We start from the raw sequence: 21,673 nt of genomic DNA on the forward strand, positions 1-21,673 counted from the left end.
GTCTCATGATCCGAGCAGGACAATCATGTGGACAAAATAGACAGCCAGTATTGTTTTGTTTTCTTAGGTTATTTAGGCTTTCATCAGTGGAGTGAGACTACGTGTCCAGTTAGGGAGCGTTGAGAGCATTTGACTATTCTCAATTTCCACCGGTGCACCCGGCCGCTAGGAGTTTTGCTAGGCCGCTAGCTCGAGATTAGAACGCTCGAGAGATGGCGGGACCATCAGGACCGGACGATAGGTGAGAGATCTGTGTGTGTGTGTGTGTGTGTGTGTGTGTGTGTGTGTGTGTGTGTGTGTGTGTGTGTGTGTGTGTGTATACTGTAGACCTACAGTCTGTCATGCAGGCCCGGAGGCCGGAGCCAGCCCATCAGAGGTGGTACTGGTAGATCTACGGCCCCAGATCGGTGACAGGGCCGGCCATATACCCAATGCCTAATTTTAGTGCCATGGGAAGGTGCTAGGTGCGTCCGTCTAGCTTTGTGCATCACATCTAATCTGGGGTTGTTTTAGCTACATTTTCCTCTTGAAACAGATATACAGCTAGCACAGAAGTCCTCACTATAAAAGAGAACAGTTTTGGAGGTTAGATGCTCTAGCGCCTGAGGATAGCTAGATAGTGCTTCCATAGAATTTAATGATACAGTGGACATAACATGAAAGTTGGAATAAAGAAGTAGACCCATTGCGCAATGATGTAATTTGTACCATAGGTGTGTGTGTGCGTGCGCGCGCATGTGTGTGTGTGTGTGTGTGGGTGGGTGGGTGGTGGTGGTTGTGGTGTGTGTGTGTGTGCGCGCGCGCATGTGTGTGTGTGTGTGTGGGTGGTGGTGTGTGTGGGGGGGTGTGCGTGTGTGTGTGTGTGGTTACCCCAGCAAGTGTAGGGTGTGCATAGGTAACTGTCTTGGCCGTTTTATGCCGATGTACTCCGTGTGGTGTAGACCAGGTGTGCATTGGTGGTCGATTCACATGGCTTCGCCAGTTGTGTGGATTAGACAGTTATCTGGCGCAAGTCTTGATCTGTCTCATTCAGATCCTGTTCGCTATCGTTGCTATAAGAGAAAATCTTTGGATGCACATCCAGTGCATTTGCAGATTTGCGTGCTTCTCTTGCGACGGGCGTGTACATGGTACATGGTGTGTGTGTGTGTGTGCGTGTGTGTAAGAACTACTGCCTCTCCTTATAGCTATCATTGCCTTCGACGATGGGCTTTCCAAAGGTCCAAAGGTGTGCGTGTGTGCGTGTGTGTGTGTGGGTGGTGGTGGTTGTGGTGTGTGTGTGTGTGTGCGCGCGCACGTGCGTGTGTATTTGGACACGTGTGACCTTACAAAGCATCCATCATGCATGAGATCAACATGTGTACGATGGTGTAGGTGGACTCAGCATCTTAGGATAAAATTAGATAAATACACCGGTTGCGGGCCAAGTAAAGTAAAGCGACAACTTCCGACGAGTAACGAGCAGAGGGTAGAAGTACGTTCCATCAAGAGTACATGAAAACCAGAGTGTGCAGCTTGGAGCCTTTTCTGCTATGGGTGTCTGTCACGGCGGAATTCCATCATTACATCATACTTGGCGCAGATCTGAGGCGGGAAATGGCGTAGTGCGTACAACTGAGCTGCAGTTGTGCAGAAAGAGACCTGCTTGAATCCTGTTTGTACGCACTACATCACTAAAATGATGTAATCACGGAATTCCGCCGTGACAGCAACCCATCCGAGCTGCACACTCTGGTTTTCATGTACTCTTGTTTCCATGTAGCAGGGGCGTACCCGCCGGTCCAGCCCGTCCAGCTTTGGCAGGACCACTTTTTCGCCCAACCACGTTTTTTCACCCTAATTTCAAAAATTTCCCGGGCAGACCCCCGCACCCCCTCAAGGCGGACCACCTCCAACGGCAGTCCTACGCGCTTGTGTAGCCATTATTTCCAGCCACTGCCTATGCTACATTAAAACCTGTAATGGCCACCACTCGACCATGGCGACCACTTTTCCTTGTCATGGACGCATTTACATTCAAAAACAGCTCGGATAAGGCGACCACTCGCTCAACGCGACCGACGACCTCCCACCCGCGACCGCGTTGCACAGTGCTAGTCATGTAAATGAGTGATTATGTACTAGTACGCATTGCACGGTGCACCAGGCGTGGTAGATCTACACATCAGTGCATGCAGGAAGTGTAGATGTACATGGTGCATGCACGACATTTGACAGGTCTGCGGACCCCAGGCCCAGGCACATGAGCCGTGCTAGAGTAGCATAGGTGTGTGCACTGTGATGCACTGATCAAAAATGATGTAATAGTAGTATCACATGCGGATATGGTCAATGTGACCCACTGAACCTGGATAAGAAGGCCACCTGGCCACGGCGACCACTTTTTCTCATCCCTTGAGGGGTCGCCATAGACAGGTTACACGGTCCTCTGTGTCACAGTTGTCACAATTGTTCGGTTGTTTGTAAGGAGCAGAGGGTGGGAGCACGTTCCAGGAATCCGCAAACGAAAATGCAAAGTGCTTCAGACCATCAGAAACAGTGACAATAGAGTGGTTTCACATCCTTGTCATGTGACTAGATAGAGCGGTTTCACACTACTAGATGATCATCGTCATGTGACTAGATTTGTGTAGAAAGTGATCCTAGACCAGTCCTGTACTGTGTTGCCATACCGGTGTACTGTGTGCAGGTATCACATGACTTACTGGCTGCTGTATCTGCAAGGTGTGGGCACTCTGCTACCATGGAACATGTTCATCACAGCCGTCACTGTAAGCCACCCATGATTATCCCCGCACCGACAGTACTCACCTGTGGTTTTCACAGAGCAAGAAGGCATAGTTTTGAGTCAACCACCCATCTACTTACAGGGATGAATTTACTGTCATATGTTTGCATAGCAGTTTCTGTTATACGAAATCACAATTGTGTAACAGTCTTTGATTTTGATTAGCATTTTTCTTTGAAGGTTGGGTGTTTACCACATTGTCCTTCTTGAGAGTGATGCCTGAAAGCCCATTTGCAAAAAAACCCGACTAAATGATACATGTGCACGCAGATTGAGGGTGCCTGCCCCACATACACTGCACTGTATGCATGTTACTTGACAGCGCAGGCTAGGTATGGGTAGCCTGTATGCATCGCAATTTTCTGCGAGTCACGGTGACTTTTGAGTAGCAGTAGATCGATTTTGCATCGCAAACTGCAATGCAATACAGGATAAATTCATCTCCGACTTACCAAACTGTGTGTATATGTGCACGCGCGCATGCATGCATGTGTGCGTGCTTGCGTGCCTGCGTACGTGTGCGCTCATGTGTGTGTGTGTGTATGTGTGTGTGTGTGTGTGTGTGTGTGTGTGTGTGTGTGCGTGTGTGTGTGATTGTTTGCACGCGTACTGTGTCACGGTGCTGCCTGCCTGCACTGTCCTTTTCTCTTCTGCTTGCTGCTGCTGCTGCTGCTGTCCCCAGTACTTCCAGTACAAGTTTGGTACAGACCATGGCGCGGCAGGCGAGCACAAGGCGGACTTTGAAAACTACTTTGAGGTCGTCAGCATGGTCCCTAACATTATGTTCCTGTTCCTGAACATGCTCTTCAAGCATCTGATTGGGCTGCAGAAGCGCCTGGTCGTCTCCATCTCTATCATGTTCCTGGCGTTTGTTGTGACGTGTATTCTCATCTATGTGGACACGTTCAGCTGGCAGAACGGGTTCTTTGCTGTCACCTTGATCATTGCCTTCTGTGTCAACGGTGAGCTGTTTCAAGCATGCATGTGTGTCCTAAAAGTAGGGATTCACTGGCCAGAAAAGCCACTCCATAGCTGTGTGGTGTAGACCAGGCTGAGTAGTGGCTGTCAATTCTTCAGCGTTGCAAGCTGTTGAATGGTGCAATACCAGCACAAGTTGCTATGGCTTCTGCTGTAGCATCGCTATCATCGCCTCAGGTGATGGGCGTCAAATGCTCAAATGGTGTGTGTGGGTGTGGGTGTTCGGTTGCCGGTGCTTTTGAAATACCGATCTTGTGTTCCTTGCCGTGCTGTTCTTCGACTTGTGCTTCTTTTCGTTCCAATCCGTTCGCGCCTGTTGTGTGTGTGTGTTGTTGTGATGTGCATTAGCTGCCAGTGCGTCCTACCAGAGTGGTCTGTACGGCATGGCTGCCTTCCTCTCTGAAGGCAAATACACACAGGCCATTATGGGCGGACAGGTAAGGACAAATTGTATTGCGGTGTAGGACTTGGGAAAGTGTAGTGTGCGATAAAATTCCCGCTGCCTGCACAGTAGTTGCGTGAGCTGTGTGTCGATCCATCAATGTGTCCCCTGAGCCCCATGCTGTAAGCGGCTTTCTAGTGTAGCTGCACAAGTTGTGTGTCGTGTCAACCCATCAATGTGCCCCCCCCCCCCGTATTCTGTATTTACGGATTCTCCATACGTAAATGGATACATCTCTTGTTCAAATTGAGTGGTGTACATCAATACAATTCCATATTGAAGAAAGCGTTGTTAAGTCTTTCGATATTGTGTTGGGGGTTCAATGTTCCGAAATCATTTCACTCTATGCCCTGCGTGCTCTTGTGCTCTCCGTGTTCTTTTGTGGCCCTGTCCACAATGGCAGGGCTTCAGCGGACTCTTTAGTGCGGTAGCGAACATCATTGCCCTCAGCGGTAAGATTGGAACTGGTGCACGGTGCCTTTCTGTGCGCGCGTGAGTGTGTGCGTCACTTGGCTTGCTATGACCCCATACCTGAGGTTGCTCAGTCTCAGCCTTTGGAGTTACACAACTGTGAATCATGGATTTTCTATGGATTCATGTGTTCATCCTAGTTGGTTGTCCATCTGTACGTATATCCGTTTGTCGACCTGTCTACCCATGTGTCCATCTGTCTATCCGCTTCTCATCTGTCTGTCCATCCGTCCACCTGGCCATCCATCTGCCTATCCGTGTGTCCATCTGACCTTGTCCTCTTCTCTGTTTGTCTGTTTCTCCTGTACTCACAGCCGGTAGTGCAGTTCAGCCCATGGCCCTGGGGTATTTCCTCTCCGCCACTGTGGTACTGGCGCTCTGTCTGGTTGCTGTCATCCTCATGCCTAGATTGGTAAGCATGATATGGGGAGGATCCTAGCATAACTGCACACATCCGTTTTGCGCAAATACATCCGGATAGGCGAGGGAACCGGATAATCGAACACACACACTGTATGCATGCGTGGCACATGCTGTAACTTGGTAACCATCGATTTTCTTCCGGATGGCGAGGAATCCGGATAAAAGAGGACCGGATAAGCAAGGCCGGACTGTAATAATGGGGAGCCCTCGCATGCACAGAGAGTCCTAGCGTACAGGAAGCCTAGCATCCTAGCATCCTAACATCCTAGCCTAAAGGACTGTACAGTCTATAGTAGTCTATAGTAGTCTATTTTAGTTTCCTCTCTGCCACTCTGCTACTGGCTCTGTCTGTGCTCGCTTGCTGTCATCCTCCTCATGCCTAGACTGGTAAGCATGATATAGACAGCCCCAGCATAGTGATAGCGAGCTGTAGCATGTAGGGTGTGCTAGTGTACAGGGAGTTCTAGCGTGCAGCCAGCCTATAGCCTTTTACAGGGAATCCTAGCATCTAGAGAGTCTGTTGCATACAGGAGGTCCTAGCATAGGGCACCCTTGTATATAGAGAGGTCTAGTATAGGGCACCCTTGCATATAGAGAGGTCTAGTATAGGGTACCCTTGCATATAGAGAGGTCTAGGATAGGGTACCCTTGCATATAGAGAGGTCTAGGATAGGGTACCCTTGCATATAGAGAGGTCTAGTATAGGGCACCCTTGCATATAGAGAGGTCTAGTATAGGGGACCAACGCATATGGCCGATTGGTTTGCAGGCCTGCCTGCGAATCATGAGGTCCCGAGTTCGAGACCCGCGCTGGCAGCAGGGAGCGTGTAAAAAGACTTTTTACGCGTGTTGAACTGCGCCGACACCCACGGTCAACTGGGTACTCACAGCTCGAGTGAGGATAACAAGGATGCAGTTTACAGGGTTATGGGCCGTTACACGCCCGATTGGTTGAGAGACTCACCTCCTCTCCCCTGACTCACTTGTGAGGTCTGCATTCGCCACTAAGGTGTAAAGGCATAGTGGTGGCCTGCGGAAGCGAAGGCTATAGCTTGTGTGTTTCTGAACATTCAAGTGATGCTAACGCGGATCCCGCGAATATTATTATATTTATTTAGTATAGGGTACAGGCAGACCGTGACTGGTGTAGTCGCAGCCTGAAGTGAGTCCTGGCGTGAATGGAGAAGACACGTACATGTGCCTGGGGAACCGTTAGCATCTAGGGAGACGGCACAGGGAATTGAAGCACTTAAAATGACGTGGGTTTTGCTGCTGGGCTGTCCGTTACACTCGTCCTTGGGGCAAGGCTAATTCATGCATGCCTGCATACGGCATCTCTGGATTGGGCCGTGTCGGGGCGGCAGGTCATGGTCCCGATTGCGCGTCGCAGAGACCACGGATCATGTAGAACTTCCAAGTGAAGTGAGTGGTCGAAATGATTTATTTCGGGCACTATGGTCTCATGAAATTTCACCCTTGAGATTACAGTGACGTCATGACAGGCATCCACTACAGTCCATTCATAAAAAGATGGGCTCTGGCTCTGGCGAGCTCCCGTATTTGGCGATTTTTCGTGATTTCATCGTACACAGTGCAGTTGAAATTTGAAAAAGGGTTCAAAAAGGGTACCTGAACTGGGGTTCGAACCGCACAATGCACTGTTGCAGACGGGGTCAAACGGCCTGGATTTTTATGGTTTTTCCCAATTCAATGCTTTGGGGGCAAAACCTGGCCGAAATCCTATTCTTGTTATGGCTTGCTTTTTGGAGAAAAAAACTTCAGAAACATAATTGGAAGAGGATTCCATAGAGGATTGCAGAAAAAAATTCTAAAAAAACTCAACGTTTGACCCATTTATGGCCAAAAGCTAGAAGTTCATTTTTTTCTGAATGGACTGTAGTATTTGCCTTTGGAAAATCAATAAAATAAATGAAAATGAAAAAAAGTAAAAAAAATGTTGTCTCCCTGGCTGGATGCTACGAGTCTTTTCCGGTAAGCGATGGCAATGCGTCGGTATTAATTCGTAGTGCTGGAAAGTGAGAAACCTTCGCCAGAGATTAAATTTCGCTATTTTCGCGACCATCACACGTTCGTGAATATAAATCGCCGCAAACCTCTCCGTACATTGATTGTAGACCGTACAAGATCCGACCGAAGAGATAGAATCGCAAACGTTTCTCATCGTGCACCAGCCCGATTTATGAAAACCCTAAATTTGCACGCAGCGAAAGTTTGTCGCTTTACAGTAAACATTCAGAACTAGAATGTGGCAAATAAACGGTGATATTTGAAGAGGATGGCTGCTGACAAGACAAGAGTAGAGTAAGACAAGACAAGAGTAGAGTAAGCGATGCACAATACAGCCGGGTCTACCCCTGGTTAGTACGACATTGGCTACAAGACAAACCTCATTTTTAGACAATGATCCGAAATACCGTGACGCCTGAAACGCGTACATTCCTGTCCAGATAGTAGATAAGGCTCGTTACAGGACAAACAGGTTCACCCTCCCCTCCCCCTCCCCTAGGTTATTTACTAACAAGGGTAGACCTGTAATTTTTTAAAGAGATAATTAATTGGTGATGGACAATGGCGGGATGTGATGGTGGTGATAGTGGTTGGCGACTGCTTCTTGAACTTTTGTTCTCTCCACCACAACGCGTGTTTGTGCTATGTTCTGCTGTTGTTGCAGACATTTGTATCATACCACCTGTCCAGACATGAAGGAGGTGAGTGCAAGCAACAACATGGTAAAGGTTTCTCGCAGACGCACACAACACATCTGGTGGTTTGATACATGCTGTGACCCTATATTCGCATGTGTCCCGCATATACATGTACTGCTGTCCCATTCACATTGTGTGCCTGTCACATGATCTCGATACCCTGGTCACATGGTCTTTGTAGATACCCTGGTCACATGATCTGGTAGTCTGGAGTCTCTGGACTCTGGACTCTGGAGTGTATGCTTTTGCTGCGCTGGTCACACGGTCCTCTGGCTATGGTCACATGATCTTCCTGTTCTGGTCAGTGGTCATATGATCTTCCAGTTCTGGTCACATGATCTTCCTGATCCAGTCACATGATCTTTCTGTTCCTGTCACATGATCTTTCCGTTCTGGTCACAAGATCTTCCTGTTCTTGTCACATGACAGGAGGAAAGGCCAGTGACGGTGAGATCAATAGTATAAACGAGTCGGGCTACGACGGAGATGATGATGCATCGGATACGCAGGCGCTGACTGGTGGGGCAGACGCCAAGGTTGCCGATGCCAAGAAGATGCCCAACTTCTGGGTCATCATCCGAAAGGTGAGACAGAATAGACGATAGCACTGAGAAAAAGGATTCACTTCAGGCTCTTCAACATCATCTTGAAAGCTTTTCACTAGTATACTTTCAAGCCTTGTCGTCAGGTGAAATACAGGCAAAATCAAATGAACAAGGACCATGCAGGGGCGTCGGACGGTATTCGACATTGGTGCGACCATGAATGGGTGGACGGTCCTGGGGTCCTCCTTCGGGAAAATTTAGGGCAATGGGGCCCAAATAACCCATATTCCGTTGCTTCAAAAATCCCAAGATGAAACAATTATTGGTGCGGCTTTGGCCGCACCTGCCGCACCGGTTCCGACGCCGCTGCTATGAACAGGCCATGACGATGGTAATGAATAGGAGATGGCAGATAAACCCAACCAATCGGTGCATTGGGACTGCACGCCAATACCTTTACGGGGAAAACCAGACTCAGCCAATAAAATTATATACCGTATTTCCGCAAATAAAAGGCCGTCCTCGTATACAACGCCTTCCTCGTATACAAGGCCAGGGCAGGGGGCGATTGAAAAAATAAAAGACCGTCTCCGATTAGAAGACCGGGCCTACTAAATGAGTCTCAAACTTGTGTTAAAAATAGAAGACCGTGCTCAAACTGTGGGTAAAAGTAGAAGACCGTGCTCAAACTGTGTAGAAGAAAATGGAAGAATGGGGGTAAAACTGCGTGGCGAAAAATAGAAGACCGGGGTCAAACTGGGTTGAAAGAATAAAAGACCGTCCTTGAATACAAGACCGTCCTCGATTACAAGGCCGGGTTAGGACGAGGTTGAAAAAATAGTAGACCGGCCTACTATTTGTGGAAATACGGTAACATTTAGGGGCCATCCGGCATTATCGATACTTTTCACGAAACGAAAAAAGTTTAGTTTAGTTTCAATCCGCCATGAGCACAGATTGACTGGCGCGTTTACATGACGCATTGCGCTTGACCCGGGTTGAAATCACCCCGGGACGAGAAATCGTACTAACGTACTTCTGTGCGTATCTCGCGCCAGGTTTGAACAGCACTGCAGATGCAAATTTCGCGCGAAGGGATTCATGTGACCATACTGGACTCTAGAAGTGGACTTTTGGCGGCAAATCAGTATTTGACCCGGGTCAACTGTCTTCATGCGAATATCCACCTATTTTGTTCCATCGTACAGACTTTCAACCCGGGTTGAAAATTCTCGTGTAGACCCAGCCTAAGGGGGTGATTATGGGTGCAGCTCCAGCCCGGGCTGGCCCGCCTGCAACCAGGACCGCGGGCTTGTACACAGATTCACACAAAGCCTGTTGTGCGTTTACTTGTCAAGCGGGCTGGCCCGTCGAGGCGGGATCCCGCCTCGAGGCACCCGGGATCCCGGCTAGGCGGGCCAGAAAAAGCACATATTATATAACAGACTAGCCCAGGCCAGTATACAGAGGAATTGTATCATAATGGTGTCGACACTGCGTTCATACTACAAAATAATGTACTTTTACCTTTATATAGAAAAGAAAAGGACCAAGGAACTACAAGTCACGCTATAATGTCCACTAACATCACCAGCTACTAAACAATAAGCTCATGCGATAACAATGCACTTGTAGTTCTTTGGTCCTTTTCCTTTTCTATGAATTTATCCTTGGCTCTCCATCCGAGTCCATTTTTATCTTTCTGAGGGAAGTTTTGAAGAGGATTCCCGATATTTTCTCGAAAATCCATGATGTTGAGAGCATGTTTTTTTTGTACAGCAACAAGAAGGGCGTGCTGTGAGCATTGTGTATTTGTTGACATGCATGATTGAAACTACTCGCATAAAAATGTTTATATGGAGAAGTAAAAGTGTGAAAAACAGGAAGAAGAAACGAGGTGATACTGGTAATAGTACACCACAGCAAGCATGTCCCAAGGCGCGAAAAGAAAGCGGCAGAGGAAAAGAAAAAAGTTTTTTTAGCTACTAGTGCTTCGAAGTGTACATGCAATTATAAAATGAGTATGACTTGCAGCCCTGCGTTTCAGCCCGGGGCAGCACATCAGTAGTAGTGTGTTTGTTTCATACTCACAGCGGCCTGGCGTGTGTTCAGCGCATATAAACTCACTGCGGGCTGGCGTGTGTTCAGCGCATATAAACTCACTGCGGGCTGGCGTGTGTTCAGCGCAAATAAACTCACTGCAGGCTAGCGACCAGCCCGGCCGTCCACATGTAAACACCTTCGGCAGGCTGGCCCGCTCGCTCCAGCCCGGGCTGGAGTTGCACATATAAGTATGTGCCCCCAAGGCAATGTGTGCATGCAATAGACACACCTGCACTCGCAGCAAACCCCACACGGGGAACTGTTTAAAACCTAATTGGACTATTCTTCTATTGCCTATTCTTCGTCGTCTTTCTCCTTGTCTTCTTGTTGTTGAGACTCGTCTTCTTGTTGTTCTTCTTGCATGTATTCCGTTCTTAATGCGTTCTCTGGAAGTGGCAGCTTTGCTGGTCGCATTGCCAACTAGTTCATTGCCATAATTTTTCATGGCGTCCACCAGCTTCACTTTCGTCCCTAGCTTCTGATCAGGCAACCCTGATAATGATGCAAGTAGATAGCTACCCAAGTCTCGGCGTAGTGCTTCATGACTGGGGTGTCTTGACTTCGACAAACTAATCCAGAACTCATCATATTCCAGGACAGCCGAGAAGTAATTCTCCTCGGATTCAATGTCCTTTGGCTAGTAATGGCTACCCATTATTAGCAGTCTCAGAACTGAGTGATTTTTTCTGAGCTTTGCGGCCATGTCGACCAATTCTCGGGGCCTAGCTATATCACGGTCCAGAATGTAACTATTCTAATAGTTGATTATCACAATGATAGTCTGGGTTAGAGGTCTACTCGTCAACTATGTCCGTAAGAGGAAATACGTTCAGATCCTCAAGCACCAGAGCTGATAACTATGTTCTGGCTTTGAGGGCAACTTTGTGTAGGCTATTCGCAAAGTTCACAAGCCTCCGCGAGCGGTTAACGTAAGGCGTGTATTCAGTCAACCTTGTGATACCTGGTTCCATCAAGTTGATAAATGTGGGTTTGCAACGGGCAAACCAAAGTTTATCACGTCACAGAAGCACTCGCGGCCAGCGCCTCGCAGGCAGTCCGCAACGCCGGCTGTCATCGTCCCCAAGCGTGGGGAAATGGCACATGCGCAAGCGTGGGACTCGCAGCTTTGCTGGCAACGAACAGCACTATGTTAGCAGCGAGATCTTTGTATGCAAACAAATTTGTTTGAGCACTTTGGCTTGCAATTTCAGCAGTGTTGTGCGAATTTTCTCCCGTCCACCACAACCCACTTCTAAGTTCTAGCGCCTCCAGAAAGGGGGGGAAGCAAGCAAAGCCCCTCAGCTGGGGGAAGCAAGCAAAGCCCCTCAGCTGAATGCATTTTGGAACAATTCTCTGCATGAGCTTTCAAGCACTGGCGGCACGCGCTGCCCAGCAGCAGGACCACATGGTCCCAGCAGGACCAGCTGGTACCAGCATAGACACATTGTGTCCAGCAGCCGGGCCAATTGGCCCCAGCATACAGCAGGACCGTCCGGTCCCAGCAGTCATTTGACTACCTGCGCACAGCCGTGCCCCACATGGGCACAGCAGCATTAGTTAGGATCATTGGCCTTAATCTCTTGCACTGCCTGCCATCTACCAGCATTGTAACAGAATTTTCTACAATCCCGCTTTGCAGGGTCGCCTGGTATAAATGCATTGTTGCAAACCATTCGCAGATTACAAATTCTGTTACAAAACACTTGATATGATCCAGCTGCAGCAGCTCAGCAGCCCCAACTTCCACTTGCTTGATGTGCGTGTGGGTGATAATTACTACTTGACACGTTTCCTTCGATCCGCAATTCTTGACCAAATCCGTCACATCTCTTAACAGGTACATCAATGGTTCAAAGGCAAAGGAATACAGATCTTTGGTCGACTTTTAAAGTTTTCGCTCGATATTTTCATGGTGTCCACCAGCTCCTCTTTCGTCCCTAGCTTCTGATCAGGCAATCCTGATAATGATGCAAGTAGATAGCTACCCAACCCTTGGCGTAGTGATTTATGACTGGGGTGACTTGACTTCGACAAACTAATCCAGAACTCATCATATTCCAAGACAGCCGAGAAGTAATTCTCCTCGGATTCAATGTCCTTGGGCTACCCATTATTAGCAGCCTCAGAACTAAGTGATGTTTGTGAGCTTTGCGGCCATGTCGACCAATTCTCGGGGCCTAGCTATATCACGGTTCAGAATGTATTTGTCCTAATAGTTGATATCACAATGATAGTCTGGGTTAGAGGTCCACTCATCAACTATGTCCGTAAGACGAAATGTGTTCAGATCCTCAAGGCTCAAGAGATGATAACAATGTTCTGTCTTCTGGGCAACTTTGTATAGGCTATTCGCAAAGTTCACAAGCCTCCGCGAGTGGTTAGCGCAAGGCGTGTATTCAGTCGTCCACCAGCCCCGCTTTCGTCCCTAGCTTCTGATCAGGCAATCCTGATAATGACGCAAGTACATAGCTACCCAACCCTTGGCGTAGTGCTTTATGACTGGGGTGACTTGACTTACACAAACTAATCCAGAACATTCCAAGACAGCCTAGAAGTAATTCTCCTCGGATTCAATGTCCTTGGGCTACCCATTATTAGCAGCCTCAGAACTGGGTGATTTTTGTGAGCTTTACGGCCATGTCGACCAATTCTCGGGGCCCAGCTATATCATGGTCCGGAATATAACTGTCCGAATAGTTGATATCACAATGATCATCCGGGTCAGAGGTCCACTCATCAACTATGTCGGTAAAAGGAAATGTGTTCAGATCCTCAAGGCCCAAGAGATGATAACAATGTTCTGTCTTTTGGCCAACTTTGTATAGGCTATTTGCTATGTTCACAAGCCTCAGCGAGCGGTTAACGTAAGGTGTGTATTCAGTCAACCGTGTGATACCTGGTTTCATCGAGTTGATAATCACTGCTTGACACGTTTCCTTCGATCCGCTACTCTTGACCAAACCTGTCACATCTCTTAACAGGTACACCAATGGTTCAAATGCAAAGGAATACAGATCTTTGGTCGACTTTTAAAGTTTTCGCTCGATACTTTCATGGTGTCCACCAGCCCCGCTTTCGTCCCTAGCTTCTGATCAGGCAATCCTGATAATGATGCAAGTACATAGCTACCCAACCCTTGGCGTAGTGCTTTATGACTGGGGTGACTTGACTTCAACAAACTAATCCAGAACATTCCAAGACAGCCGAGAAGTAATTCTCCTCGGATTCAATGTCCTTGGGCTACCCATTATTAGCAGGCTCAGAACTAAGTGATTTTTGTGAGCTTTGCGGCCATGTCGACCAATTCTCGGGGCCTAGCTATATCACGGTCCAGAATGTATTTGTCCTAATAGTTGATTATCACAATGATAGTCTGGGTTAGAGGTCTACTTGTCAACTATGTCCGTAAGAGGAAATGTGTTCAGATCCTCAAGGCCCAAGAGATGATAACAATGGTGTGTCTTTCAGGGCAACTTTGCATAGGCTATTCGCAAAGTTCACAAGCCTCCGCGAGCGGTTAACGTAAGGCGTGTATTCAGTCAACCTTGTGATACCTGGTTCCATCAAGTTGATAATTACCGCTTGACACGTTCCTTCGACCCACAATTCTTGACCAAATCCGTCACATCTCCTAACAGGTACATCAATGGTTCAAAGGCAAAGGAATACAGATCTTTGGTCGACTTAAGTTTTCGCTCGGTATTTTCATGGCGTCCACCAGCTCCTCTTTCGTCCCTAGCTTCTGATCAGGCAATCCTGATAATGACGCAAGTACATAGCTACCCAACCCTTGGCGTAGTGCTTTATGACTGGGGTAACTTGACTTACACAAACTAATCCAGAACTCATCATATTCGAAGACAGCCGAGAAGTAATTCTCCTCGGATTCAATGTCCTTGGGCTACCCATTATTAGCAGCTTCAGAACTGAGTGATTTTGTGAGCTTTGCAGCCATGTCGACCAATTCTCGTGGCCCAGCTATATCATGGTCCAGAGTGTAATTGTCGTAATAGTTGATATCACAATGGTAATCCGGGTCAGAGGTCCACTCATCAACTATGTCGGTAAGAGGAAATGTGTTCAGATCCTCAAGGCCCAAGAGATGATAACAATGTTCTGTCTTTCTGGGCAACTTTGCATAGGCTATTCGCAAAGTTCACAAGCCTCAGCGAGCGGTTAACGTAAGGCGTGTATTCAGTCATCCGTGTGATACCTGGTTTCATCGAGTTGATAATTACTGCTTGACACGTTTCCTTTGATCCGCTACTCTTGACCAAACCTGTCACATCTCTTAACCCATTGAGGGCTACAGGGCCTTTCATCTGAGGCTCTGAAGAATTTACTAAAAATAGGGCCAATGTAAAGCTCCACAACTTCATACTCTAGGTAACCAGGTTGTTGAACTCTTGTGAAAGGTTGACCAAGGCTATGATCATCACGCTGACCAATTCGATATAGTTCCCAAAAAGAGGAACAAAGTGCTATATGAGACGTAAGTTCTTCCAAATTGCATAAAATACGAAAAAGTCGACAATTTGAGTTGAATCACGGCACGAAAAAGAAGAAAAAAAGAGACGCATCGTGTAACAAAGCTGGGTTTGTACCCGCAACCTCTCGTACTTAAGGCAGGAACTGTACCAATCGACCAGGGACGACTACACACAAGAGGGAAGACTCAAATCGGCTATTTATACTAGGACGTATATATACGTCCTCAGCGCCTGGGGGTCATTCTCAATGACGTATATATACGTCTTTAGCGGTGAATGGGTTAACAGGTACATCAATGCGCCAAAGGCAAAGGAATGCAGATCTTTGGTCGACTTTTAAAGTTTTCGCTCGATATTTTCATGGCATCCACCAGCCCCGCTTTCGTCCCTAGCTTCTGATCAGGCAATCCTGATAATGATGCAAGTAGATAGCTACCCAACCCTTGGCGTAGTGCTTTACGACTGGGGTGATTTGACAGCCGAGTAGTGTCTTTCTGGGCAACTGTATATAGGCTATTCGCACCGTTCACAAGCCTCCGCGAGTGGTTAACGTAAGGCATGTATTTACTAAATACTCATCCTTGCGATACCTTATTCCATCCAGTTAATAATTACTGCTTGACACGTTTCCTTCGATCCGCAACTCTTGATATCCTTGAGCAAAGGGTTCAGAATGTATTGCCGATCTTCTTCTGCGTGCAGCAACTGCTTTTCGGCGAGTGATTTGAACAGGCGACCGCTGTTCCAGCTAGTGGTGCGACTCGCCTGTCAGGCCGCAGCAACTCTAGGCACGACAGCGTGATAATCCACTGCTTCTTGTCTCTGTCGAACAGATGAACATCGGTATGGCTGGCGAAAATGCATTGCATGGTGTTGATGCACTGGCTATCATGCAGGCCTGCTACACTGGTGATAATTTCCATGTGTTTGGAGACGTTGGTAAATGGCACGTCTAGATGTGGACTGAATGGCGTTCTGTGCTATGTGTGTGCGTGTGTGTGTGTGTGTATGTGCGTGCGTATGCATGTGTGTGTGTGTGTGTGTGTGTGTGTGTGTGTGTGTGTGTGTGTGTATGTGCGTGTGTATGCATGTGTGTGTGTGTGGGGGGGGGGGGGGGGGGGGTACGGGTGTGTGGTGTGTGTATGCACATGCTGTCTCGTCTGTAGATCTATCACCTAGCCCTGTCAGTGGCAGGTATATTCTTCGTGACGCTTGCCGTATTCCCGGCCGTATCACAGAGTGTTGCCAGCGTAGCTGCCAGACACGCCAATGTCAAACTCAATGTGTGGCAAGGTACGCCGTATACATTGTGTGTGTGTGTGTGTGTGTGTGTGTGTGTGTGTGTGCATGTGTGTGTGTGTGTGTGTGTGTGTGTGTGTATGTGTGTGCGTGTTTGTGTGCATATGTGTGAATGTGTGCACACACATGTGCGTGCGTGTGTGTGCGTATGAACCTCGGAATTCCTTCATCTGTACACAGTGCACAATGCCTTTTAAAATTGAACTTTTGCTGACTTTTAAAAATATCATGCATGTGATAGTCATCATGCAGCGGTGTTTACGTGTCCCGATCATATTCATTACAAGTGCATTCATTCATTGCCAATATACCGCATTTTACCTGTTAGAAGCCAAACCGTTACGACGTAGAGACCGAACTTGAAAAGAGGCAGTAGACTTACGGCCCGGCGTTTGTCCGTCGTTTAACGGGGAATGCGAGACCCCTAGTGCAGGGGAGGGTGTTGTCAGCTTCTAACGGGCAAATACATCAACCCCTGTGCGTCCATGGAGTTATGAAGCCGAGACCTCTGGTCGGCTGAGCTTAACCCACCACCACACTCCATTATTCACCCCAGTGTCTGGAGATATGTGGATTTTGTAGAGAGAAAAAAATACATGATTCACCGCGAGAGTATCCAATGTGTGTGTGTGTGTGTGTGTGTGTGCGTGCGCGTGTGTGTGTGTGTGTGTGTGTGTGTATGTGTGTGTGTGTGTGTGTGTGTGTGTGTGTGTGTGTGTGTGTGTGTGTGTATTCGTGTTTGTATGCTACTGTGCAGACAAGTACTTTGTGTCACTGACCACCTTCCTGCTGTTCAATGCTGGTGACTACGCTGGTCGTACTGCAGCCGGTATGGTGCAGCTGGTGAGTGTGGCAGGATAGGTATTTTAGAGAGCACCCAGGGTGGTGGCAGATGTCGTATCTGTACACGTGCAGACCGTGCAGATGTTTCCCCAGACACACCACCCTGGGGCCTTGGGAATTACAACTCCAACGGAGAGGGCTGCAATATCTATAAGTTCAAGTTGTGATATTTAACCGGACGTACCACCCCGGGGCCTAAGGGATTACAACTCCAATAGAGTACTCAATACCGAAAGGCAGAGCTTGTTTAAAACAATGATAAGAGGATGGAAAGTGTTTTAACTCCGAGTTTCAAGCACTAAGCGATCATCAGAAAACTGTGTTCTGATGATCGCTTAGTGAACATAAGTATTATCCTCTCACTAAGGGGGATGATGTATGCTGTGCATTTCTTGTCGCTGCAGCTCGGTCCACGGTCCATCTGTATCATCAGCTTCCTGCGTCTAGGCTTCCTGCCTCTGTTTGCACTCTGCAATGCATACCCTGATGACCGTACAATGTCCGTGGTGTTTGACAGTGATGTCTACCCAGTGCTGTTTATGTCGCTACTGGCCCTGTCCAATGGCTACATCAGTAGCTTGTGCATGATGACGGCACCAGGGTAAGTGTTGCCGTTGTCGATGTGTGTGTCACTGTGTGTGTGTGTGTGCACGTGTGTATGTGTGTGTGTGCATGTGTGTGTGTGTGTGTGTGTGTGCACGTGCGCGTATGTGTGTATTTTATCCGCTATCGTTACTATGAGAGAAAATGTGTGGGTGCACATCCAGTGCATTTGCAGATCTGCGGGCTTCTCTTGCGACTGGCGTATCCATGGTACTCAGTACATGGTGTGTGTGTGTGTTTGTGTGTGTATTTTATCCGCTATCGTTACTATGAGAGACAATGCGTGGGTGCACATCCAGTGCATCTGCAGAGCTGCAGGCTTCTCTTGCGACTGGCGTATACATGGTACATAGTGTGTGTGTGTGTGTGTTCATGTGTGTGTTCATGCGTCTAGCCTCGTTGAACCTCATGAAAGAGAAACGACGGGAACCATGATGGCGTTCTGCCTTGGAGCGGGTCTCACGGCGGGGGCTGGATTCTCCTTTGCCATGAAGGCCATCATCACATGATTTGTATGGGTAGGGTGCCCGCCTGATGGATTTGCCGTCGCATTGCTTTTTATATCTTTTATCAATTCGCCATTATTTGTATACCGGTACTTTACGTGTGTGTGTGTCCATATGATCGCATTACTCCTCCACGCCGGCGTCTCCTCTACCCCAATGTTATCTCCCTATTGTCGACGACGGGATTTCCCGTAACTGCTCTTGATGCAGATTTTGCTTCTAACCATAGAGCAGTAGTAAAATACCGGTATTTTACTACTCCCTGCTTCTGGCCCAGAGCCGGCTAGCCGTATTCTTGAAAACTTTTTTTATCACTATTAAAGCTGGTTGTGTTTCTCAACACGATTGCCGGTTGTAATGCGGATGTGCGAACTTTACTTGGCCGAGCAGCGAGTCTCTCCGAGAGACCTCTTTACCAATGTGTGCTAGGGCACCTGACTTACAGAACAGGAGCATCAATGGCCATGCCGTCAGTACAAACACAACTGCAGTGTGCTATATCCGTCCGTCTGTCCGTCCATGGCCGTGGATACAGGCTATCCTCTTCATGGCATGCCAGCGGACATTGACACGATAGGCACTAGCCTACAATCTATATTCCCATACACTGGCAAAGCCATTTTTGCCTGCGTTTCTCTTCTTCTGAAATTGCTTGACTTCTTGTTGAATTCTTGCATGAGTGACGAGGCCATCGAGCCGGTTCGATTGATATTATTGATATTTTTCAAGGGCTTGCTGAAAATCAGTCTTTTACTGCTCCCTATTTCCTAGTCTCTTATCGTGTACACGCTCATGTATATCCTATTGTGGATGTGTTTCCTCCATGTGATTTCAATGAGGTTTGTGTGTTCCGATATGGTATTTTTTTATGGCACGGCGCGCCACGGCCGGATTTTGTGCATCTTACGCAGATTTTACTTCATGTGCAGCATTGTCATTTTTACAAGACTACTCGGCATGCCTGAATGCAGAAGACATTTCCGTAGAGAGATGGCGGAGTCACCCGCACAAACTCTGTGTACTGTGTGCGTGTGCTGTGTGTGTCACTGTGTGTGTGTGTGTGTGTGTGTGTGTGTGTGTGTGTGTGTGCTGTGTGTGATCGGCTGCGGCGTCCCTGAAATGAACAGGGTGGGGGCTAAAGCCAGAACACCCAGTTGACCATCACGTTCCTGAACATAGGCCTTGCCCGAAATTCGTATGATTCTATTCTTTGTCAGTGATTGGTATAGCCCGGAGACCGCTTGGAGAGTGTCGCCAGCATGTACATGTATGGCCTAACTAAGTACTCCAACTTCAGATATTTTCGGTGCTCAGTATTTTCGGTATGAGGGCAAAAGGCCAGGTTAGGTTGACAGAAATGTTAGGTACAGAGAACCAGTTCCTTATTGGATTATGTGTGTTTGTGTTTGTTCGGTGTATTCAAATTTTGGGTATGAAACAGATGTACCGCAGGTACCGAAAATCAAACTACAGTGAAACCTGGTTAGGAAGAACCGACTGATAAGACAAATGTTTGCCTAAGAAGAACTAGTATTTGTAACTGTATTGGATAACACCCTGTGTATTCACTGGGTAAAACACATGGATAAGAAGAACTCCCGTTATTGCGAAAAAATATCATCGGTCCCTTGATGTTCGTCCTAATGAGGTTTGACTGTACACTGAAAATTTGTGAAATTACAGAACCTGTACCTGTAGCTGTGGTATTGCTTGAGTTGTGAATCACAATGTGCAGGGTAGAAATCACTCTGCATTTGGGAGGGGACGTAAGGGACCATTGAGTCGGTCACAGTCTGAAGCAAATAACGCTTCTTTCAAGGACTACTATGGATAGTTTTGGGAGGGTCCTTCACCATGTTTACAGATTTGTTTAGGCCTGGGGAAGTCCAGAACTCTACTGTCACAATGTACACTACAGACTCAGTGATTATAGTGCAGACTCAGACTCAGAGGTGCAGCTGCTGATGGCAGGAGCTTCTCTGACGGGCAAAGTGGATGGAACAGCTTCAAGTGGCTCTCTGAGAGGGCCTGGCCTAGGGCATATGTATTGTCATTATTGCTCTTTTGATGGGTTGGACACAAGCCATAGCTCTACAGCACAGCCACCACACACACATAGCACATACACCACACCACAGCACACACACCATGTACACACACACACACACACACACACACACACACACACACACACACACACACACACACACACACACACACACACACACACACACACAATCATACAACTTTACAAGACACAGTCACAGATTCAGGTGTTCATACAAAGGAAGCAGTGACTGTGTGGATATGGACCAGTGAGCTGAGCAGCATGCAAAGCTTGACTCAGGCCCGCGCCATGCCAGGGCTTGGGGCTGGGCACAACTGTTGTCACTCAAAACAGTCAAGTCACATCTAGGTCTGGCAATCTCAGTGTACTTGTAAGTTAGTTGTAGCTAGCCAGCCTACACCGGCCGCATGCAGTGCACAACAACACAGCTCTGCATCAACAACAACAAAAACTAACTAACTTGCTACCCGAAAGGCTGTAGTCGTCGAGATAAGCGAAGTACAATGAGTAGATCTACTTGTACATATTTCGACCCCCAATGCCCACAGTTATCGACTTCATTATCATCGTCACAAAACTACCAAGCACCAAGCTACGTACGATCCACTCGAGCCTTCCACATACATATCGCCCCTGGCCTGTGTAATGCATGGGGTCCATTTCAGGACGCCGTGAATACTGCCGATAAGTCCACGATTCTGGCAGCACCGCTGAATGATTGATCTTCCAAGTAGATCTACATGATTGTACTGTAATACATTGAAATGAAAATGATCGAAAAGACGATCAAGCAGTCACTCTCAAAATAATTAATTTCGAAATCTATGATGGCATGACGCCATGAGTATGACGAGTATGAGTACCCTGCACACGTCAGCCAGGGAGAGGCCCTATAAAAAAAAAAGGAAGATGAAGAGGGAGCCCTGAAGGCAGTGTTCATGGCCTTGGCCCTTTGCCTGGCTTTGGGCTAGGATCCATATCCCTGGACACGACAAACCTCGTTATAAAGCCTTCCTTCAGTCGTGTCGCTTGTTGATGGGGCTGAATCATGTTTTGCCAGGACCAAACCGGCAAACGATTGCAATGATTGTGTACATTATTATGTGCCTTTTTTTACCACTTGACATCTTGGCAACCGGTGCGTTTTGTCACATAATCTCATTCAAAATTCAAAACCTGTAGGCGTGTTATGAAAAAGAAGCCTACTCGTACGAAATAGGCATTACCGACATGTTTGATGCGGTTTACAAGTTGAAATGTACCAGGATAACGCGACAAAATCAGGAATAACAGATTTCAAGCAGTGTCAGGCAAATCACGATCACCATGATCACATGCATGCACGAAGGTCGAAGCCGTGCGATCGAAGATTAGAAGCAGAGCTTCAA

The 21,673-nt window shown here is 47.6% G+C and overlaps 1 protein-coding gene across 1 annotated transcript; it reads left to right on the forward strand.

Moving 5' to 3' along the window:
* Window positions 1-15: 15 nt before the first annotated feature.
* Window positions 16-19,229, forward strand: LOC135826310 (equilibrative nucleoside transporter 3-like). The gene is made up of 12 exons (XM_065338930.1): window positions 16-241; window positions 2,690-2,771; window positions 3,471-3,750; window positions 4,115-4,203; window positions 4,612-4,660; window positions 4,994-5,091; window positions 7,795-7,831; window positions 8,258-8,412; window positions 16,133-16,259; window positions 17,023-17,108; window positions 17,513-17,709; window positions 18,106-19,229. Exons 1-12 carry the CDS (start codon window positions 213-215, stop codon window positions 18,218-18,220), a joined length of 1,344 nt encoding a protein of 447 aa, XP_065195002.1. The 5' UTR covers window positions 16-212; the 3' UTR covers window positions 18,221-19,229.
* Window positions 19,230-21,673: the final 2,444 nt, after the last annotated feature.

The sequence above is a fragment of the Sycon ciliatum genome, chromosome 10 (genome assembly GCF_964019385.1).
Source record: "Sycon ciliatum chromosome 10, ocSycCili1.1, whole genome shotgun sequence".
Taxonomy (NCBI): Eukaryota; Metazoa; Porifera; class Calcarea; order Leucosolenida; family Sycettidae; genus Sycon; species Sycon ciliatum.

Bases quoted from the DNA above. Each gene is read 5' to 3' on its own strand.
- LOC135826310 (XM_065338930.1), top strand. From the start codon at position 213: ATGGCGGGACCATCAGGACCGGACGATAG. The intron at 17,109-17,512 runs GTGAGTGTGGCA...TTGTCGCTGCAG, and splicing joins CAGCCGGTATGGTGCAGCTG to CTCGGTCCACGGTCCATCTG. The intron at 17,710-18,105 runs GTAAGTGTTGCC...TCATGCGTCTAG, and splicing joins TGCATGATGACGGCACCAGG to CCTCGTTGAACCTCATGAAA.